The sequence below is a fragment of the Acomys russatus genome, chromosome 32 (genome assembly GCF_903995435.1).
Source record: "Acomys russatus chromosome 32, mAcoRus1.1, whole genome shotgun sequence".
NCBI lineage: Eukaryota > Metazoa > Chordata > Mammalia > Rodentia > Muridae > Acomys > Acomys russatus.
In genome coordinates this window covers 32,383,311-32,406,529 of record NC_067168.1, presented here as the reverse complement: position 1 = coordinate 32,406,529, position 23,219 = coordinate 32,383,311, and the positions used below count along the sequence as shown (strand labels likewise).

Genomic DNA, 23,219 nt, shown 5'->3' with positions numbered 1-23,219 from the left:
AAATATACCAAGAAGAAATGATGGTGTGTAGGAAGTGGACTTACATATGTTCTCTGCTGAAAATTTCAGGGCCCAACAGGATTCCCTGGGGACCCAGGACAGAAGGTGAGATGCATAAGAATTTCTTCTTTTGCCATTACTATGGCCTTCTTGAGAAATGAGATGAGCCTTTGGTCTGGGTACAGTGGGATGTGGGGAGGAGTTGGGGTGCTGGTCAGTTGCCTCCTCTGGGCTTCATTAGGAAAGGACATCTTAACCCTGTGATCGGAAAAGATCACATCCTGCCCTTGGTTGCCTGATGTCCCGCCTATGTCACCCCAGTGATCCATATCCCAACCTTGAACCCCAGCCTCCAGGCAGCCTCTCTGGATGAGTTCTCCAGCTTGGTGACCTCACTCACCACCTTGGCAATTGTTTCTGGTCCAGCATTGTTTTGACGTTTGGTTCCTCGCACTTGCAAATCCCCACTTTCTGCTCAGTGGTTTCCTATTTCCATCTTCCCTCTGTCAGTTGACCCCAAATATCATGTTCACTAGATTTTTTTTTACCCCCAAAGTGTAGCCTAATTACACCCAACATCTTTTTTTCTTGACCCACCATTTTCCAAAGTCCTCATTGTCTATTAGATAATCTGTCTGCATGCTTACAGACACGCCTGTGATCTCATCGGAGCCGTCCTCATCACATCTGTGTACACTAGGGTTCTGTCTTGTGAGTTCCCGAGACCCAGAATGCCTTTGTCCCTGTAATGCCCCAATCAAGGAGAGAAATCTGGGTCTAAAGTAGAGTAACAAAGCAATTCCAAGAGCAGAGCCAAGTGTCAGGACACCTGAAACGTGCTCTTTGCTGATGGATTACCTGAGGCACACAGAGGTTAGGAAGAGACTACATAAATAACTCCCAGAAAAAGAGTTCTCATTGCAAAGGATCGATTTTCTCATTTATTGACAGAGAAGTATAACAACTTATTGGTCAATGTGAAAAGAGCGCATAAACAAATAACTAATACCAAAGTTAGAGTGAGTTTCTTTAAATAAATCTTTCTGTTTTTTTTTTAAATTTATTTTTACATCTTTGGTTATTTTCTTTTTTTTATTAGTTCTTTAAGAATTTTGTGCAGTATATCTTGGTAATATTTACCCATCCCCCATTTTCTCATAGATCATTTTCCTTTCATCCCACCAACTGCTCCTGCCATTAAAAAACAAAAAAGAATGAAAAACAAAAAAACCTCATCAAGTACAATTTGTCCTGCCCTTATACTCTTGAATGTGTGGCCTTCCACTGGAGGAGGGTCAGCATACCAAGGGTGGTACTCATACAGAAATTGACTCTCCGTCTCCTCAAAGCTATCAATTGCCAATAGCATTTTAGCTAGGGGTGGGACTTCCTGTCTACCCTTCCCTGTATCCCATGCTGGGGTTTTGTCCTGGCTTGAGTTTGAGAAGGTCTTGTGCATGCTTCCACAACTTTTAAATAAATTCTTAAACTTTAAAAATGTAGTGTGTGTGTAGTGGCAAGGATGTTGACACAGGAGTGCTAACGTCACAGATGTGCACCTCTACATCTGGCTCTTTTACATGGATCCTAGGGGATTGACCTCAGGACCTCAGCCTTGTGCCAGGGCACACTTACCAGCTGGAACATCTCTTTACCCCAAGATGAATTTTTTTTAAACATTCAACTTTTCCAGCAGTAACTCATAGAAATAGGAAGTCACTCTTTAATACTTTAGGTAGTCAATACTTCCTGTTTTCTAGCATATTCTCTGGTTGCTTTTAGCAACTGGTTGGTCCTGGAGTTTATGTTTATATATGAATACTTGGATTATTAGAGTATTGAAAACAGTTTTAAGAATATATAATGGTTTAGTTCTGAATTCCATCTCAAGATGTGTGTATTACTGTACTAGCTTTCATTATACAATGATTATAAGACCAGTTTAAGTATTTATTAGAGAAAATTCTCTATGAAAATTCCTTCAGAGCAAAAAAAAATTTTTAACATCTTGATATATTTGAATCAGGGTGATGCTGGAGATCCTGGAACCCCTGGGGGGCCTGGACCCAAAGGATTCAAGGGACTGACTGTAAGTGGCCCATGATTCCAATAAGAATAAACATTTCTTTTGTAGACTTCAGCTTTCTTACTGTAATGATAAATGTGGATTGTTGATCCATTCCAAGGGCATCGTGAAAGCCAGTAGCTAGTCATATGACCTTGGGCACACCTTCAGGCCTATATTTCCTGAATATCAGAACCGAACCTAGTGGCACACACGGTCACTAATTGCCCTGCAAGTCAATGGTCCAATGAATTGTAATGATTTTTAAGGTTTACAAACTGGTGCCTGGCTGATGAAGACATGCCAGTGCCTTGGGTCTTTTGGAATTGAAGCAGGTGTCTTCCCTGTGTCCCAGGGAGCTGTCTGATGGTACTACTATGGGTGGGATGTTTTAAGGGAGGACACTGAAGTGTTCTAATTAGCATAGCACAGAGATTATGGCTTCTTAAGTACAAATGTCTGAGACAAGCATCCGTTTATTTTGACGTCTGAGTGCAATGGCTCTGTTACCCTGGGTGTGGAAGAGATGCATTTCAACAGGTCCTTTGCATTAGGCTGCATATAACTTCTTAGTGTTTCTCTGTCACTTTGAGTCTGGGGAATAAACATAATCCACTCATGCACCATCCTATGTGTGGGAAGTTATTTTTATTATTTGATTTTTTTCAATTATTTTTTATTAATTTATTCAGATTACATCTTACTTGTTATCCCATTGTGTATCCTCCCATTCCTCCCTCCCTCCCACTTTCACCCCATTTCCTTCCCCTAGGTCTATGACTGAGGGGGACCTCCTGCCCCACTATCTCATCATAGGCTACCAAGTCTCATCTTGGTAGCCTGCTTATTCTTTCTTTGAGTGCCACCAGGCCTCCCCACCAGAGTTCATGTCAGAGTCAGTTCCCGCTCTCCACACAACTGTGGAGAATGTCCTATTCATTGGCCAGATCAGAGTAAGCATTTGATGTTTACTGCTTATATTGATTTTAAAATATATATTTTTAAAGATTTATTTATTTTATGTATGAGTACTCTATCTGCATGTACACTTGCAGGCCAGAAGAGGGCATCGGATCACATTATAGATGGTAGTGAACCACCATGTGGTTGCTGGGAATTGAACTCAGAACCACTGGAAGAGCAAACAGCGCTCTTAATCACTGAGCCATCTCTTCAGCCCCGATTTTAAAATATTTAATTTTAATTTTATTGAAAAATAAATCCTTTTTTTTCATATAACATATCCTGATTACTGTTTTTCTCCCTCTACTCCTCTCAATTCCTCATCACATCCCCTTCCATCGGATCCCTGCTCTTTCTGTCTCTCATTGGAAGACAAGCAGGCTTCTAAGGGAATACAATCAATACAATACAGTACAGTATAATACAATATACATGATGAAACAAAAACACATTGACATAAGGCAAAACAAACACACTTGTTTATTTCTATTTTACATGTATGAGTGTTTGCATGCATGCATGTGTACCATGTATGTGCTCTTGGAGGTCCAAAGAAGGCATTGGATCACTTGGAGTTACAGATAGTTGTGAAAGACCATGTTGGTGCCAGGAACTAAATTTGGCTCCTCTGCAAGAACAGAAAGTGCTCTTAACCTCAGAGTCACCTCTCCAGCCCTTATTACTTGACCTTTATAGCAAAGAGTTTTGTTTTGTTTTGTTTTTCCCTGAGGCAGGGGTTCTCTGTGTAGCCCTGACTGTCCTGGACTTGCTTTGTAGACCAGGCTGGCCTTGAACTCTGAGATTGGCCTGCCTCTGCCTCCCTGAGTGCTCAGATTACAGGTGTGCACCACCCCACCCAGATGCTGAGAGGTTTCTTATATAATCTTTGTGGGGCCCGTTTTTTTCCTTAGCACCAAATCCCAACTTATGGCCAATTTATATTTAAGTTTACAGCCAGTGTCAGCACAATGTATGCCACTAAGTAAAGAGGACAAAAAAGAACTGGATGTTCACCAATGACTAAGAGTTGGAGGCTTGTATTATGGGCAAGGAATTCACCTGATTTGAATAAACTGCTGTTTTTTAATTTTTAATTAAATTATCATTCGTTCTCACCATTATTATCCATGATGCTAAGGATGGGACCATACACTCTAGGCAAGCACTCTGCCACAGAGATTCATCCCTCAGTCCAGCTGTTCTTTTAAAAACCATTTCTGAGAAGTATAACATTCCGTTTAAACTAAGATAATTGCAGGGCTGGAGAGATGGCTCAGGGGTTAAGAGCAATTGCTGCTCTTGCAGAGGTTCTGGGTTCAGTCTCAGCACCCATATAGTGGCTCACGACCATCTGTAACTCCAGCTCTACGGGATCTGATGCCATCTTGCCTCTATGGACCTGCATGCACACGGTCTCTGTCTACAGATACAGGCAAAACGCTGGCACATATAAAATTAAATTAAAACCTGAGATAGCCTACAAAGAGATAGAATATGTAAAACTACACTGTATGTTCCTGTTTTCAGCTCTCTCAAGGCTTGAAAGGCGGGAGTGGACTTCAGGGGTCTCAAGGCCCTCCTGGACGCAGAGTGAGTATACGTGGGAACGGCCTGGTGTGTGGTGGTTCTGGGCATACCCAATGGACAGAGTGCAGAGTTTCAAAACAGGAGCACTGTGTTCAGAAAGCCAGCCACTGTGTCTCCCAGTCTATTATTGAGATGCGGATGACATGTCCCCGTCCCAGCTGTGTGATGAAAGGAACAAGAGCCAACGCTGTGAACTGTAAGCGCAAGGCAGATACTGTTAATCACTGAAGCTTTTATAATAGGAGGGACGTGCCTGCATTTCATAACCCCCCCCCCAACTCCGGCCCCATTACATGACGAGTGTCATCTGTGGAAGCATTCCCAGGCAGATCTCAGCATCCTCCCCAAGCATGCCTGCATCTGTTTCTCCGCTTCTCACATGGCTGGTGATTCAGCATCTCCTCTCTCAAGCAGAGAGTCGGGGCAGAATTAAATATGGCCAGCACCTGCTATGTGGAGGAAGACCCAACAACTCTGCAAAGGGTGCCCCAAAACTCGTATCTTCCTTTAGGCGCTGGAGAATTCTTGAGCTCGGGATCTAGCAAAGCAAAACTTGCTGATGGTTTGTTGGCCAAATGACTCCATAGTAGAATAAAATAATAATTCGTAAAGGAGACTGCTGTATGCATTGAAGAATGGGAGAGTACGTGTGTGTGTGTGTGTGTGTGTGTGTGTGTGTGTGTGTGTGTGTGTGCATATGCTTGTGTGTATGTCTGTGCACCCCATGCCTGCAGGAGCCCATGGAAATCAGAAGGGGTCTTGGATACTCCAGAACTGGAGTTACATCTGGTTGTGAGCTGCCAGTGGGTGCTCACAATGTATATGGGTATGTATAATGTTACTTGTATGCATGTTTTCAGGGCTATTCGCACTGGACAGCCAATTGGTGCCCACCCCATTGGGGAAGACCATCTCTCCTGCTGCCAGCCTTCCTCAGTTGCCTATGATGCTTTGTAGAGGGTTGAGGCCTCATGGGCTTCCCCCATTCCCTTTGGCATACTGTTGGTTTCATGCTGTTTGTTCATACGGGGGCCTGTCAACACCGGTGAGACTTCATAGGTGTAGCTTCCTTCTGACAAGGAGACACAGTCTCACAGCAAACCCCCTCCCCAGCTGTTTATATTCCTTTGTTCCTCAGTCTCCTGTCATTTATGAGCTTAGCATGTATGCTTTTCTTTTATATAAATCTCATTTGCTATGCAATTGTCCTTGGTTCTTTTATATATACCTTGGCTTATTGCCTTTTGCATTTTAAGCACTTGGTTCTTTTATATACACTAAGGCTTATTGCCTTTTGCGTTTTGATTTGTAAGATAATCCACCTCTGCCTGCTCAGTATATTTATCTCCTTTGTTCTACCCTGTGAATAAAGTCTGCTGCTTAGAATTGGAAAACAAAAGGAAAAATTAATTTACAAAGGACTTTTAAAGAGAAATTTCTCGTAAGGCTTGCATCTTTGATACAAACAAAAAGTAGCATACACCTTTGATATGACTGGGCAAAGTGCATTGTAACTGACCCACCAGGCCCCACAGTACCTTAAGCCCCTCTGTTATTTCTACTTCTAAAAAAAGGAAGAGGGGTTTACATTTTTACATTTTCATTATTAAACACTATGGTTCACAAATTACTAATTGTTCTTTTCCCCCCTTAGGGTCCCAAAGGCACAGCAGGGCAACCTGTGTATTCCGTATGTATCTCTTTATGAATGAAAACAAACAAAACCACTACCCGTTCATTGGGAACTAGACACAACCACCAGGAGGTCGCCGTACTCATGTTTGTTCTTTCTCTCTCTTTTAAACTTTCCAGCCCTGTGAACTGATTCAGTTCCTGAGGAGCCATAGTCGTGAGTACCTGGGTCAAGAATGTTGTAGCTGGGCCCTGGGTGTAGAGTGGGCCTGTGGAATCAGAAGGCTGAAGTGTCTGGTGAGAAGCCTCTGTAATAGGGTGACCTTGGGACTAGAGGAACATCTCACATCCAAGGTGGAAAGAAAGGTATAAAAGCATGGGCCCATAAGGTGTGATGCACACAAGAAGAGACAATACACGTATGGGAAATAAGACCAGCTCAAAGGCACATGCACATGCTTCGTCAGTAACACGACAAGTGTGAGCAAGAGGACAGAGGGCAAACTGCTTCTGGGGATGGACTGTAGGATGCAGATGTAGTCGGTTAATCACATAACTATTTAAATATTGGAGTCGCTCATGTGGGTGGCCCTTGACGTTACAGAGAGGATGATGCTCCCAAGGCTGTGAAACTAGAGAGATAGAAACTGAAGGGATGAACTCGTGCAGGTGGGAACTAAGAAGGGTCAGGTTGCACAGAATGGAATCTCAAATCTTCCAGAAAGGAGGATGACAGGGAGAAAGACTTAAGGGGTTGGGGAGATGTCTCAGTGTCGGGGAGCACTTGAGTATTGAGTTTGGATCCCCAGCATCGACATAAAAAGTAGCTAGGTACATTGTTTTGTGTACACTGTGCACACAGGTGGGCACGCTACAACTGTGCACATCGATAGTTCTACCACTGGGGTTCCTGAGAAAGTGGGTCGTAGAGCTTGTTGCTGGCCACCAGCCTGTGGGGGGGATGGGGGGAGAAATGGCGAGCTCCAGGTTCCGCAGAGACTTATTCCCAAAGAATAAGATTGAGTGCAACAAAGGAGGTCACTGGATGTCCCCACCCCTGGCTTCTGCATGTACACAGGTGAGTGTACCTGCACATATGCATGCGTGCGTGTAGGAGACCAGGCGGAAGGGATAGTATGAAAGAGTCTGAGAACTAGAAGTCTCTTCAGCACAGGAGAGGAGGAGGCAAAGGGGCGTGGTGATGGGAAATGAGTGATCGGTTGTTCTAGCCATTGCCAGCCTTTTCGTGGAAACCAAATGTCTTCCCAGGAAGACCCGGAGTGAGTGGAGGGTAGTCACTGGATAGTTTGAGACTTGGAGGGGAAGTTTTCCACCATTGACTGAATTGAGTCAGCCAACAGTTCCTTGGAGAAAGAGTAGGCAGTTTGCATCATCTGGTAGAGCACTGAGTAGGTTTGCACTGAGCTCCTGCTTGTAGAATAAAGATAAGGCTTGAGCGGTAGACCTTTGTGGCTTGGTAGAAAGTATTGCCGAGGGTATTTTGACCCTGTTTGGACCCTGTTCTGATATCAGTGGACCTCCCCCCCTGCCCTGTACCAGCTCCCTTTTACCCAGGAACTAGAACCAAGTTCTAAACTGGTGCTTGGCACCCCCTGCTAAGAATAGAATTAATCTAGGAGTGTAGTGGGGAGGGACAGAAGATGACTGAGGGTAGAACAGGAGGCTGCAAATGGCTAGTGCTCTGGGGGGAGCTGTCTAAGGAAAGCTTTAGGAACATAAACATAGTAAACAATGTGAAGTGATTTCTTCCAAAGTCACCCCGTCTTGATAAACTCAAACCCAGCATGTCTCACAGGCCTGAAGTGAATAACGGAGAGATGTCTTCAGCCTTGGAGTTCAGGGGAGGTTCTAGGTTATGTGTGCTGTCTGATGGCTGGGGGCATCTCAGTGACCACAAGATTAAGATACACATTCACGGTGTCAGTAGGGCTGCCGTGAGGGCTCATGGGCCAGGACAGTAGGATGGAAGGTGGCTTGTCACCAGTATTAATGAACTTAGGAAAAAAAAAAAAAAGATTGGAATGATCTGCTTGCTTCCGAGGAATTGAGTCAGCTGAACATGAAGACTGTCAGACTTGTGCTTTATTATAGATCTTCCAGCACTTTCCTTGATGCACCTTAGATTTATAGTGTGAGACCAGCTGCTGCTCTATTCACAGAAATCCCTGGGGAAAATGCTGGAAGTAAAAAAAAAAAAAAAAAAAGTTGTGTTTTTAATCAGAGACAAAGTTCATTTGAAAATCCCTGCCCTCTGTGGCTCTACAAATAGAGGAATCCCAAGGCATCCATCAGGAAAGAAAGTCGGACCCCATATTTTAGCCTCGTGTTGCTGAATGAGTCTCCGAAGGCTCTAAGACGAGAGACAAAGCAAATTGGATTTCAACTATCTGGCTGTTTAATCAGAGCCTCATCTATTCTGTGTCTACGGCAAGCCATCAGCCTTTCAACTACAGCTACAATTTGGCCCAAGTCAGCCAGCTCCAGCTCACAAGGGGAAACAGCCAGAAATGCCCCCCAATGAACACAGTTCCGAGGACAGCTCCCCGTCCTTTTAACCATGGCTTTCTGTAACTTAGAAAATTAGCCTCATTATTAGTGAGAACCTAAATCTTCAGTTTGGGCGCGATTCTGTTTAGATTAATTTTTTTTTTTCAGTTTGTGTTCCAAAAAGCATAATGGATTAATCTCTCTTTGTCTTTTTTTTTTTTTTAAACAGCCTGTTGGAAAGGTGAGTCTTTTGACCCTACTATTCTTGATGAAATAGCTACTGTATTTTAATAAGACCAATTTGACAAAGCCTACCCTCCCCCAGGAAAAAAGGGACTTCTGCCTTCTATGCAGACACTTCTGTTTTGATGGTGGCTGTACCTGTCAGTATTATGTTTTTTACCTGAGTGTCAACAGTGACCGGGCAGTCCCTCACACCGTTGTCCTGACTAGGGCCCATCACAGTTTTCTACTCATTATTTTACAGAGTAGCTCCTGTCTTTCTTTCTGGGGTTGGGGGAAGGCTCTAGCTCATTGCCTTCTTGGATGTGTCCCCCTTTGGCTCACATCCTGTGCTGTGATTTTATCGAGGGCTACAATGTATAAACCTTACCCTGCCTAGGGATAGTCTCATTGGGGCCTAAGGGGGCCTGGGCTTCACTTCGTTGGAACCAACTTCACTGGTGTAAAGGGTATGGGTATGACCACGATGTAGTGAAATCTTTTAAATATTTTTTTGCTTTTCATTTTCATAGAAAAGTGTCCTGTGTACCCAACAGAGCTGGTATTTGCTCTGGACCAGTCCTCTGGTATCACAGAAAGGAGATTTAATGAAACAAGAGGCATCATCAGCTCCATTGTCAATGAGCTCAACATCAGGGAAAATAGCTGTCCCGTGGGAGCGCAGGTTGTTGTGGTGTCCTATGACTCAGACACCAGCTATCTCCTCCGTGGGTCTGACTACCATAGCAAGAGGCAGCTCCTGCAGCTTGTTTCCCAGATAAAGTACCAGCGCCCTCAGAAGGCCAGGGACATTGGCAGTGCAATGAGGTTTGTGGCCCGCAATGTTTTCAAGCGTACATCTCTGGGAACCAACGCCAGGAGAGTTGCCGTGTTCTTCAGCAATGGCCAGGCAGCCAGTAGAGAGTCCATCCTCACGGCCACCATGGAGTTCAGTGCCCTGGATATCAGCCTCGCAGTCTTTGCTTATAACGAAAGAGTTTTCCTCAATGAGGCTTTTGGGGTAAGAATCTCCCTTGTTTATTTTTAAGATAGCTACATTGGTAAGGCAGTGTGAGAGTGGTGTGGAGTTGGGCAGGGGTTGGGGGGGGCAGGGGGGCAGAAGAGAGATGGTCTCTTGATTCCCCCTCGTAGTTTTTATGAACCAGTAGCAGTAGTAGACAGTTTGTCCCTGTCATGTGCCGGGCCCTGCAACTAGAGCTTCATGCCCAGGCTCATGTGGTCACAAATCACCAACATCAAAGCATGTGTCATCTCCATGCTAAAGCCCAGAGAACAGAGGCCTGGAACATTCTGCTGGCAGATTCTTGTCTACACAGCTACTTAGTGGGTGTTCTGCTGGCCCGCCGGTGTCCAGAGCCTCTTGGAACAGCCACGTGCTCACTGTCGCCTCAGCAGACAGTGAGTCAACCTGTAGTGGAAAAAGCTCAGGGGAGCTTTGAGGCCCTAAAATGGCACAAGATATTTAAGACATATGAATACTTTCCACTTAAAGATGTTCTTTCATTGGGGGGGGGAATGCGGAAATCCACTTATATTAAAGGAATCCATGTCCCCTTCATCTTGCTTTCTTATCCAAAACGAAGCAACTTACTTGAAAAACAAAACATAACTGTAGATCCTCTTCATCTACTGTGCAGTGACTTTCAGTGTATTGAGTAACATGTATGTGTGCATGTGTGTGCGTGTGTCTGTCTGTCTGTCTGTCTGTCTGTCTGTCTGTCTGTGTTAGCTTCCTCCTACCTGACAAGAAGTAACCGAGGGGACAAAGGGTTCATTTTCGCTTTCAGGTCAGTAAGGATGCAGTGGGGGAAAACATGGCGGGGAAGCATGAGGCAGTGGGCAGCATGGCGTCTGCAGTAAGGAAGCGGACCTGACTGATGACAGGAAGTGGGGCCCATCCAGGCCCACCCCCAGTGCCTCATTTCTTCTAGCAAAGGCCAGCTCCTAAAGGCTCAACAGCCTTGCAAAACAGCGCCACCAGCTGGGGGCCAAGGGTTCATTCAAACTCAGGATTCCGCAGGAGGCTTTGGAGATCTTTTCCTATGTATGCAGTTCTGTAATAAAAGGGGAGAGGGTGTCTACTTGCTCCTGACCTCCCCCCACAGGCATACAGACACACAGATACACACACACACACATACACACACACACACACACACACACACACACACACACACAGACACACACACACAGACACACACACACATTTTATGGAAGCAGGAGCCACGAAAGTCCCTGATACAAAGGATCTTTAATGCCTAGCCCTCCTGGTTCCTGGTTTCTCTTGCCAAGCTTTCCTGCCTCCATAATTTCGCTCTCTTCAAGAAACAAGTGATATCTCTGCTCTAAGAGCCACATCTGATTCCAGAACAGGAGGAATCTGAAGGATGTCAAATTCAATTTATAGTCTCAGCTGGGACCATACCCAAGCCCCACAGCCTTCACGCAGAGCCACCCCCAGCTGCTCTCCACAGCGCACTCACCCAGGCAGCTTCTTACAAATCATGCTTACCACACAGCACCCTGACATACGAATTCCAGCCACGTGTCACGCTTGAGCGATGTTTCCTCCAGGCATTGAGTGAATGCTTGTCTCCACTCAGAATACCTTCTCCCTCCCCCTTAAGCCCTCTCTGTGTACTTTTCAACTTTGCATTTTTATGTTTTTTTTTTTTTTTTTTTTAAGAAAATGTACCGGTGTGAGGGGCAGGAGAGATGGTTCAGTAGTCGAGAGCATGTAATGCTTTTGCAGGGGACCTGAGACCTGAGCTCCATTCCCAGCACCCATGCTAGGATGCTCCCAGCCCCCTATCACTCCAGCTCCAGGGGAGCAGGTGCCTCTGGCTTCTGAAGGTACTTGCACTCAGGTATCCCTACTCGCACACAGATACACACCCACATGTGCCATTACCATAATAGAATAGTATTTCTTACTGATATGATAAAGAACATCCCATTTTTATAACCAGTATTTCTATGTGAAGATAAGCTTTTTTTTAAAAAAAAAAAATGCAGTTTTGGTCATTTTCACTTTTCTGAGCCACCTCGCGCCCCTCGGACCATTTTAAACTAGTTTCTCTTGACAAATCTTTTCAAAAATGCTGCCTCATCCTTTTTTTTTTTTTTTTTTTTTATCTCTGTGATCTGCCTCAATTGGAAACCAAATTTTCAGCATCCCCCTGATGTTCCAGAAATGTATAAAAATAGGTTTCCTCCTGTGAGCTGACCAGAATGAACACTAAGCATTCAGACAGTCCCTCAAGTGGTGCAGTTTTATTCTTGCTAGAGACTTTTCTGTCTACTATAGATCAGTTACTCCCTTCTGTCAAATTGTTCTAATGAAGGGAGGAAAAAAGTAGTTTATCTGGCCCAAGTCCTTACTTTAGTTATGACTCTATTTCTTAGCTTCCCCTTCCCCACCATACAGTGACCTCTCAGGGAAAATTGTCTGTTCTCTGTCCGCAGCACCTGTTCCTGTGTGTTCTACCCCCTCTCTTTGTCTCTTCCCCCTCTATGTCTCCCTCTCTCCCTCCATCTCTTTCTCCCCCTTCTCTCTGTCTCCCTCTTTCCATCCCCTCGTCTTCTTTTTCTTCTTCTTTTTGTTTTTGTTTTTCCAGACAGGGTTTCTCTGTATAGCCTTGACTGTCCTAGACTCACTTTGTAGACCAGGCTGGCCTCGAACTCACAGAGATCCACCTGCCTCTGCATCCCGAGTGCTGGGATTAAAGGCATGCGCCACCATGCCTGGCCCATCCCCTCTTGTGTTACTCCCTCCCTCTCTCTCTCTTTCTGTCCTCTTGATGTGTTGTTTAACTTGAACTCATGGACTCAAGAAATTAGCTTGCTGGGAGCTGAGACCAGGCACAGACAACACCTGGCTCTTACCTTCTCTCTTGCACAAATCATAGTCACATTTTATTCCTGAGCACTGCCCCCAAAGTGTTCTTTTACAGTCAACTATATTCTCACTATTTCTGTACCCAGGCCTGGTGCCCACACTTAGCCCACACAACTATTAGCAATGTAAGACAACTATTGACCCTGCATTTCCTTAGAGACATTTTGCCGCCTTAATTCGGCACATGTTACACAAACAAATAAAACGTCTACTCATCTCAGATAGGACACATAAGTAGCAGCTCCACCCAAGTCTAGCTTACAGAACGAATGAGACTTGGGCTTACTTACTGGTGCACGGATGAGTGAGGGCTATGGTGGTTTGAATTTTTTTTTTTTTAAAGTGTACCATACGCTCAGTGTTTGAATCCTTGGTCCCCAGTTGGTGGCACTGCTTGGGGAGACTGTGGAACCTTCTGGAAGTATGGCCTTGCTGGAAGGAAGCATCTCAAAGGGAGTAGCTGTGAGGGATGATAGCCTCACCCTCCTGGGGTTCGCTGTTTCCTGTGCTTGGGGCTGGGATGTGGTCTCTCAGTGTCTCGTCCCCACTGCCGTTCTTCTTGCTTGCAGTCGTGTCTCCGCACCCCCGTGGACTCTAACCCTCCGGAAACATTGCCTAAAGAATTGTTTTCCTCCTCTAAGTTGCTGCTGGTCATGGTGTTCTATAATAACAAAATGTGGCTAATACAAGGGATTAGTCATTGGAGCATGGGTTTACTTACAAGTGCATGGGGGGGGGGAGAATTACTTAGAGGAATGTGGGTGACACCCCCAAAAGCATTGCATCACTAAGCAGTCTCACCCAGGTATGGAAGAATGCTCTTCTGTGCCTGCATAGAGAGGTCCCTATTCAGTTAACAGAGCAGGTAATGAAGAAGTGTCTGGGTTCCCCGGTGAGGGTCTGGTCACCCTCTGGACCTCCTCTTACTCCTATGAGGAAGGTTGACAGATCCAACCTTGTGGAGGAATCGCTAGTGAGTGATCACAGCTGTTCTGATTAAGATGATAATGGGTGTTATATTGAAGGTTGGCGCTCCACAGCGTCTCATCTTCCTGAGCATGCTCTTACCTCATTGGCTGATCCTTCTCAGTTTATCTCTCTCTCCCTCTCACTTTCTAGGCGAATTTCATTTAAATGGGACCTAGCATTTCCTATCCTCTTTACCCAACTCTGTTTTGAATGGAAATGATTATCTCTCAACATACAGATAATTTACTTATTTTTATGTTTGTGGTGGGTCTACCTGCTAAGCATAACGCAGAGGTATTTTCTCTGTTCTGCTCATTTCAGTACCCCTAACATAAAAACTGTGCCTATAATATTGTTGGCGCCCAATACACAGCTGTTGACTTCAAACCCTATTGGTCGGGTGTTTGAATAAATGAATGCAGAGCATGTGATTCACTAATGTTAATCAATTCCTTGGTTCACCGAGTGAGCATGTAGTCTTTGGATGTGGGACCAAAAATGGTCGGCTGTAGAGTAACACCCAAAGTGTCCAATTTCATAGGAGTTAGAGGAGAAACATGTGCTCTCAGCCTAAGGCTGAAATGATTACAAGTATGTTCAGATACTCTGCATTTTACAGAAAGGCAGAGAGTGTGGCTTTTTCATCCTTCTGTGATCTGAGGGAGGGTGCTTTGGGTCGAGGGGTAGCCTCGTCACCATCTGGAAGTGATATGTCCCTTTCATTGTAACAGCAGTATCTGCTTTGCATTGTCCCCAAGCTAGGTATTGACTCGGCGAATTAGTGAATGAGCATTGCATATTGCCCATTTTGATGAACATTAAAGCAAAACCGGTAATCAAGAACCAGCTGGAATGAGAAAGAGGGTAGCAGTCATAGGAGAGACAATGGAGGCTGGAGGGCTTACAAGCAACAATTTTGAATAAACATAATGTCTTCAGTGTATTGCCATTTGAAATAAAAGGCATTAGAGTTTGTGCCTGAAAAGGTCTATGTGACATCAAGAAGATGCGCCTTTTTGATGGCGTGCAATAGAAACGGTTCTGGTATCACCACCTAAAGTAACTGGTGGAAACCTATGAGTAAATGTTTTCTGAGGGCCCAGGTTTAGAAGCTGGTGGTATGTGTTTCCTATCACGTGGCACACAGAGGCATGTTAAAACTAGCCCAGCATTGCAGTCATAGAAACGGGATGCCAAGACTGGGGAGGAGGGGAGGTTTGGCAGTTAATAGCTTTCCCTACTCTTTCAGAGGACCTGTGTTTGATATCCAACATCTGTATGATGACTCTAAACCATTTGTGATTCTAATCCCAGGGGCTCCAATACCCTTCTTTTCTGGCCCCAAGGACAGCAGGCACACATGCAGTGCACCGACAGACTGTGGGCAAAGCATCCAAACATATTAAAAAGAAATTTCCTTATTATGAACTAGGGATATGAGGGAGGAGGGAGGGACAGGAGAAGGGGGACAGTGAGTATGAGAGGGAAGGGGGGAGAGAGACTAAACAAAAGGATGATAATAATAGTTATAGTGATAGTTGCCATTTTCAAGCTTTTCCTCATGATTAGCACATAATAATCTCCCAATAAAGGCCTAGATCGCACAAACAACATTTGCTTCTCTTTTCAATGTAGTTTGATGACACTGGGACATTTCAGGTGATTCCACTTCCTCCAGTTGGAGATTTCGAGCCACTGGAAACGCTCCGGCGTTGTACGCTTTGCTATGGTAAGATTGCTGGGAAAGGTTGACTGTGCAGGGGGCATAGTGCTTCCCCAGCTGATGTATTGGATTGAGCTTTAGTGAGAGAACTCTATTTATAATGGTGGGTTCTATTTTCAACTTCCCAGCTTTGGAAAGTACACTATGTCAGGATTCCAATATCTAATGTTTATAGTTTTTGTAGAATGAGGTTTTGAAAATCACTGACTGATGTAGGCTCTCCTGGAACAATGTTGTAGTTTGTATTGAGTCTCTATTGTATTGAGTCTGTATTGCGTTCAGTCTCTAAACTACTGAAATTACTTTCTACATGAGTTTGGACAGGATTGTGGACTTCAGACATAGGACCCCCCCCCCCCCGTCCTTAACTGCTAGTTGCCACAATAGTACTGGGATGTTGGCCACTTTTTCCCCCCCCCAGAGACAGGGTCTCTCTGTGTAGCCTTGGCTGTCCTGGACTCACTTCATAGACCAGGCTGGCCTCGAACTCACAGCGATCCGCCTGCTTCTGCCTCCCAAGTGCTTGGATTAAAGGCGTGCGCCACCACGCCCGGCTTACTTCTTATTAATTTAAATGCTGTGAAATAGAAGAAGTAATGGTCAGATCATTAGTTCTTGGGAGTTCTCAGTGTGCTGTGCTAATACTGATCCCATGATGCATCTCTTTGTGTGTTTTCAGACAAATGTTTTCCAAATGCTTGTGCGGAAGAGTCTTTCTTTCCTGAAAATTCATACATGGACGTAGCATTCCTCCTAGACAACTCCCGTAATATAGCCAACAATGACTTCCAAGCCGTGAAAGAGTTGGTGAGCTCAGTGATTGACAGCTTCCATATCACTCGAAGCCCCTCAGCCTCTGACTCTGGTGACAGGGTTGCCTTGCTGAGCTACTCTCCCTCAGAGAATTCCAGAAGGGAGGGCAGGGTGAAGACAGAGTTTGCGTTTACAACCTATGACAACCAGTCCGCCATGAGGGACCATATCCACACTTCCCTTCAACAGCTAAATGGAGATGCTACCGTTGGTCTTGCCCTACAGTGGGCCATGGAGGGTCTCTTCCTAGGAACCCCCAATCCGAGGAAACACAAGGTCATCATTGTGATTTCAGCTGGAGAAAATCATGAGAAGAAGGAATTTGTGAAGACAATGGCTTTGAGGGCCAAATGCCAGGGCTACGTCGTATTTGTGATTTCTCTGGGCTCCACACAAAGAGATGAGATGGAAGAATTAGCCAGCTACCCACTCGATCACCATCTGATACAGCTCGGGAGGATGTACAAGCCAGATCTGAATTATATTGTGAGGTTTCTGAAGCCATTTGTATACTCTGTCAGACGTAAGTCATTATTTGGTTATTTTCCTTTGTCTTAATGGAGTAGTATTTGGCAGTAGTATTGGTAACATAAGATTAATCTGATGAAATCTATAACTAATCCAAATATGTAAATTGAGTGGTGACTGGGGGCAAAGGTCATATGTATCCTGAGTGTATCCTGCTTATGTCTTGGGCATTAGATGATGAGACCTTGCTATGGTAGGACACCTGTGGACTAGAAATCACAGAGTGACCAGTGGTCTCCTGAGCTGTAATTGGTTCCACCTGAAGAAGTCCTAACAGCTCTTAGAAAGTATGAAGTATGGGTTGAGCATTTAAATGAGTTCCTGTCCCAGTATTGGCACATAGTGGAGAGCTGTGTGAGGGTGTGGCGATGACCGGTCATGTCCCATAGGGATCCTAAAAACCTGGAGGCAGCTCCTGTTCCGAGGAGCTAGGGTAGAGCCTGAGGCCATTGGTCACAGGTGCCTGAGTGATGGCCAGCATTGTGGTTTACAGATCACACTTTAAGCACCGTGGCTCCAGACCAGCACGCTGCAATGTGTCATCCTTAGGATACAGGCCAGGCCACGAGTGACCTGTGAGGCGCTAAGTTCAAAGATGGAGAGTAAGCCTGATAAGGCTTTTAAAAGGACTTGACAGTGAGTGCTGGAGCACGACCAGTGGACTCTGTCTCATTGGAAATGATAGAGAGCAATAGCGTCAGCCTGCCGAGGCTTAGAATAGCACCTTGCCCTGTCCCCTACCCAGACAGTGTAGAAAGAAAACACTTCCTAGAGAAATAGTTCTCTCTCTCTCTCTCTCTCTCTCTCTCTCTCTCTCTCTCTCTCTCTCTCTCTCTCTCTGCCCCCCTCTCTGTCTCTCTCTTTCTCTCTCTGTCTCCCTCTCTGCCTCTTTCTTTCTCTCTGTCTCTCTGTCTCTGTCTCTCTCTGTCTCCATCTCTGTCTCTTTCTGTGTCTCTGTCTCTCTCTCTCTCTCTCTGATATTTTGCCTCCAGGAGATAGTTGGAGATGCCTGGGACAGTTTCCTGACTCCTACAATTTGCAAGTACTGTAAATGTTGAGTAGGTAAAAGCTAGGGATGCTATTACAGCCAGACCTCCCAAACTAAAATAGCACAGCCCCCAAGTACCAGGAAATCATGATGAGAAACTCCTGTGTTAGTCTGCCTAATACAGAAGTAAACACCCAAGGCAATGAACTTATGAAAAGGAAAGGCTTGGTTTTGATCAGCTTGTGGAGTTTACTGTCCAAAGTCAAGTAGCCTGGTGCTTTGAGCCTTTAGCATATCATGGCCGAGGTATGGAGGAGAACAAATTCGCTTCCATCAGCAGCCAGAAAGCGAGGCAGAGGAGAAGCGAAGGGGTCCTGAGGCTCTTCCAAGGGTATACCCCAATGACCTAGGGAATTTCCAGTCGGCCCTACCTCCTAAAGAGTAGGCCATCTCCCAGTTGCCCTGCCCAAGAGACTAAGTCTTAACTCTCCGACTTCTGGGGGCATTTATCCAAACCATAGCACTGTCTTCTGGAAGATTCCACAAGACAGAGCTGAGCCTGCTCTTTCTGGGACTCTGGAAGGTTTAAAGGAAAACCCTCTGTTTCCCTAGTGCTGAAGGAATGCCTCCACACCACGGCAGGAATAGTAGTGTCTTCACGACATGTTCTCCACTGTAGGGAGGACTCTACCTGTCTCCTATGACTCATATTCACCCAGCCTCTTGGGAATGTTAGATTATTGACTTTTCCTAACATGGTCTCACTTGAATGTCAGGAAGAGGAATCAAAAAAAGGGAAATAAGTACATTTTGTTGCCAATCTTTCCATTGCATTAGAGGGTTTTTTTAAAAAATAGTAATTCTTCCAGATGTACAGTACTGTATGTCACTCTTGTGAGTGCATAGGAGGAATACCTGTGCAGCAGACTGCTAGGTAACCCCCAAACAACTTCTCATCTGAAAGGGACTCGTGCAAAACACTCAAATTTTAGAATTTTAACTTCTTGACCCAGAGACATTGTTCCCCACACGATGTTGTCCTTTGTGCAATCCAGATGGCTAACAATACAATTTTGTGGGGGGGGGGTACAAAACAATGTTTCTCTGTGTAGCCTTAGCTGTCTTGGATTCGCTTTGTACACCAGGCTGGCCTTGAACTCACAGAGATCCACCGGCCTCTGCTTCCCGGAGTGCTGGGATTACAAATGTGCACCACTGTGCACAGCATTAATGCAGCGATTTTTTAAAAGACTCAAAACAAACAAACAAACAAACAAACAAACAAACAAAAAAACTCCTTCAGGGCTGGGAAGTGGCTTTGTAGTTGAGCAAAGCTGACTGACTGTGACTCCTGCCTTCCCTGCCTTCCTGAGCCCACATCATCTGTTGATGTTAAGTGACTGCTCTTGCATCTTCCAGTCCTTTGAGAACTTCCTCCCAAAGTGCCAGGCCCAGTTCTCTGCACCTTTGCTTTTCTGTATTCAGAGGTAAGAGCTGTGTCGAGATTCCCTCTCCCACCAAGAGCCACTGCCAAACACAACTGATCAGAGACAACTTCTCATCTCAGACAAATAGAAAAAAACAAGTGTGTCCTAAAGCCAGAGAAAATGAAGCTACAGGGATCCCATGAGACGCTTTCATGCTTGAGTCATGGTCCTCCAATAACCAAGGGCTTTGCTTCATTAAATTCTGTTTTCCTGCACGAAAGGGAAAATTACAGACCACGGTACCTTATAGTTTACAGGAGGCAACGAAAGCTTAAAGAGATGTATTGTGTTGACAGCAAGTTAAAACCCTTTCTGCAACTTGTTTTCTCACAGGAAATCAGTGCTTATTGGTGCGGAAGCAAAGAAACAACATCACGTGATAAGACACCGCCTTTTCTGTGTTTGAGCTAGTCGTTGAAGTCTGAAAGAAAACACCATAGAGAACCAGGATGGGTTGTCTCTTTCTAGGGGGATGCTAGCATGGGCCTGGCACTCATGTGCCCTTGAGGAACGACGAACCCATCCCTGAACACCTCGAGCACTTTCCCAGGGTTCCTAGTAATTCTTTGTTTGCTGAAACCCTGTGGCACTCGCGTTGTGAATACCATTTCTACTTGCTAGCATTTCCATTTTCACCGTAGCCAAATTCTCTCAAAATGTGTTACTAACATTTATTGCTTTGAGGGGATTCCTGTTGGGGTCCTCTTTGCCTAGAAAACCCAATTTCTAGTTTGGAAATCACACTATAACTTTGTTCTCTCCATAGGCGGATTCAATCAGTACCCACCCCCGGTGCTGGAGGACGACTGCAGGCACATCAATTTAGAGAGAGAAGATGCGCTTGGCCGTGGAGATGTTCTTCGCCGCCGTGGCCTCCGGTGGGTAGCAGAGCGCTTACATTTATAAGCGCTTGCTAATTGACGGATGGGTGTGTAAGTGGCCAACGGCAGGTTGTTAGGCAAAGGAATCTAGCAAGGTCTCCGAGGCAATGAATGGCTCTTTATGAAGTCCACTTTCCACAGCATCAGCCGCGTGTCAAGTATGCTTTCCATTCTGAGGTTTTATATAACATTGTGATTTTTTTTATTTAATTAAATCTTGCCTTTAAAAGGCACGGTTTCTTGGGAGTGTCTGGTAAACTTTAATCCTGAAAAACAAACAAACAAGAAATGTCACGGCTTATCCTTGACCTCACTGCCCAGAGCCTGAGGCTCTGCTTTTCTGGTCACAGGGGGACTGCCCGTGTCTTGTGTGACCTTTCACCTGTCTGGTTTCTGATTGGCTGCCTGGGATCCCATTCCTTCTCATAGGGTCCCCTTCATACTTAATGGTTCTAGTTAAAGGGGATCCCTCCTTGAAACTGATACTTATGAGTTCAAAATCCTGTAATCCCAGTTTTCTGGAGGTAGGGGCCAGAATTCAAGGCCGATCAGGGCTACTTAGAAAGACCGTGCCTTTTTTCTTTTCTTTTTCTCTTTTTAAATCAACAGACAGTGCTTTTTGTACTTTTTCTACCTCTGCTAAGGCACTGGGGCAGCTCACCCCAAGTGTCTCATTTCACTAAGTCTTGGTCAGAATTGGAGTCATTGTTTTAACCTCAAAGCATGCCACAGAGGACCTTAGAGTACAATTGCACATGCAAACAATTTTTGTTCACGTTGTATCTTCAGTAAAAAATATAATAAGTAATTGGCTGACTCTGCCTCTCAAATACTGTAAGAATGGTCCTTACCAGTTGTTTTTTGCTAGAGCGTGACTGAGCTTGGATTCCCGGATGCAGCTGCCTGGACCCATAGTTGCTCCTTTATCTCAGATTGCATTAAGCAAGGCAGCTTCTCAGAGAAGATATGGCTTCTTCCAAGTATCCAGAAGCAGCCAGAATTTGTGCAAGCATATACTCCTACAATGTCAGATTCCATGTATTTGGTAGCTTAGCAAGGGCACGTCGAGCAGGCAACCCCTTGGAAAGACAGCGCATCATTAACACCAAGTGGAGCAACTTCCCCCGAGGAAGTCACAGCCTCCTTCCAACAGGGCTGTGGACAAGATAGATTTGTTACTTAAGCATGTACAAACACAAGCCTTGTGTAAGCACCACAGCACTTGTGATTCTTACACAACTACTGAACCCAAACAACTGCATGCCAAATCTAAACAGACAGACAGAGAGAAACAATCCCATGCTAACCTCATGCGATGAATGCCTTTGTTTTTCTAAGGCTGAATATTTGAAGACCAAAAAATATACAATATGGCCCTCGTTGCAGATGCACCTGGGCCCAGCTGGACTTTCTTGTTGCGTGATCGCCTGGCTTGTCACCTCAGATTCACACACACACACCCACACACACACCCACACACACACACACATACAAGACCATCATCTATGCAGTGTGTCATGATGTCATTTGGCCTTCGTGTGCAGTGACACTATTATTTCATACGTTACATCTATTTGTTCTGCCTCACAGTGAAATAATACATCTGGGTACCAAACACCAGTAGTAAACACAACTGAAAACTATTGAATTAAAATAACATTTTCAAGAATCTGCCTAAGTATGTTTTCTGTTACCATCTAAATAAAGACAGAATTCTAAAATATCACAAAGAGCCCATAAACTGCCAATACAAACACTGGCCCCATTCAAGAGTCAGGACAGGGCTCTGTCCATTCAGTGACTACTTTCTATGGCGATTGGTATCAGTCTGAGGTAGCACAAGGTCATTCCAGTGGCTGATTGATGGATGATGTTATTTATTGACAACTCTATGCAAATCAGGCCTGGCTTTCTGCAAAGGAATACTTCATAGGTGGTAAGTGAACACGAGGAAAGGAAAACTAAATGCAGATGAATCATTTGATTGAAATTAATTTAGATTTTTTTCATCACCCAAATTTTTTTTTCTGCGTATGTATGTGTGCTCATATATATGTTCATATATATGGGTGCATGAACATGTGTGCATGCGGAGGCCAGAAGACTTTGCCTGTTATTCCTCAGGGATCATCTGCCTTGGTGTTTGGTTTTGCTTTGCAGTCAGGGCCTCTCACTGGCGTAGCGCTCACTAAGCAGGCAGTGCTGGCTGGCTGAGGGCCCCAGGAATCCACTCATCTTTTCCTCCTAGTGCTTGGGCCCCAAGTAGACACCGCCATGATCAACCTTTTCATGGGGATTTTTTGTGGGATCAACCTCAGGTCTTAATGGTTACAGGCCAAGCACTTTACCAACTGAGCTGCCACCCCATTTTCTTTTAATAAGTAATTAAGGAACCATATTAGAATGTTTTGATAACTTATTTGCATCTTTCCCACTTACTTGGACTCAGCTGAAACTTACTTTTTCTTCATCTAGATTGGCTGCTAAGCTGCATGAGGTTTCCTCAAGCAAGAACAGCCTTGCTGGTCAAGAGCTGAGAGCTGGGAAAGATGCGTCTATTTTGTTGGAGGATCACGGAGGCGACCATTTGGTTTACACTCCAAACCAGATGCTAGAGCCACATAAGTTAGCAAGTCACTATGGAAATGAGCAGGGATCTGCAGCAGTGGCAAGTCTCACTTCCGGTAAGAACATGAACCAGTGATAGACTATTTTAAGTTACCCGGAGCCTCGTCTTTCAATACCAGTAGGGAATTAAATAAATTAAGGCTGATATCTGAAGCAATTTAGGATGGTGGGTTCAGTAGCCATTTCCCTAGTAGGAGGAGTAGCGGATGATAGGCACCGCTCAGGGAATCACAGCACAAGCTCTCAGACATACCCATGAAGTGCTTAAGGAGCATGGAGCATGCAATTTAGATGGTTGGTATGATA

At 44.9% G+C, this 23,219-nt stretch overlaps 1 protein-coding gene across 1 annotated transcript in view; it reads left to right on the top strand.

Annotated features, from left to right (window-relative positions):
- Positions 1–23,219, top strand: part of Col6a5 (collagen type VI alpha 5 chain) — a 98,503-nt gene that overhangs the window by 57,460 nt on the left and 17,824 nt on the right. The window contains exons 27-37 of the mRNA XM_051140382.1: positions 70–105; positions 2,027–2,089; positions 4,556–4,618; positions 6,270–6,305; positions 6,428–6,464; positions 8,985–8,996; positions 9,511–9,998; positions 15,501–15,594; positions 16,268–16,924; positions 20,171–20,282; positions 22,761–22,969. Of these exons, the coding sequence (XP_050996339.1) occupies positions 70–105; positions 2,027–2,089; positions 4,556–4,618; positions 6,270–6,305; positions 6,428–6,464; positions 8,985–8,996; positions 9,511–9,998; positions 15,501–15,594; positions 16,268–16,924; positions 20,171–20,282; positions 22,761–22,969 (1,807 nt within the window). The remainder of the gene's footprint in view (positions 1–69; positions 106–2,026; positions 2,090–4,555; positions 4,619–6,269; positions 6,306–6,427; positions 6,465–8,984; positions 8,997–9,510; positions 9,999–15,500; positions 15,595–16,267; positions 16,925–20,170; positions 20,283–22,760; positions 22,970–23,219) is intronic.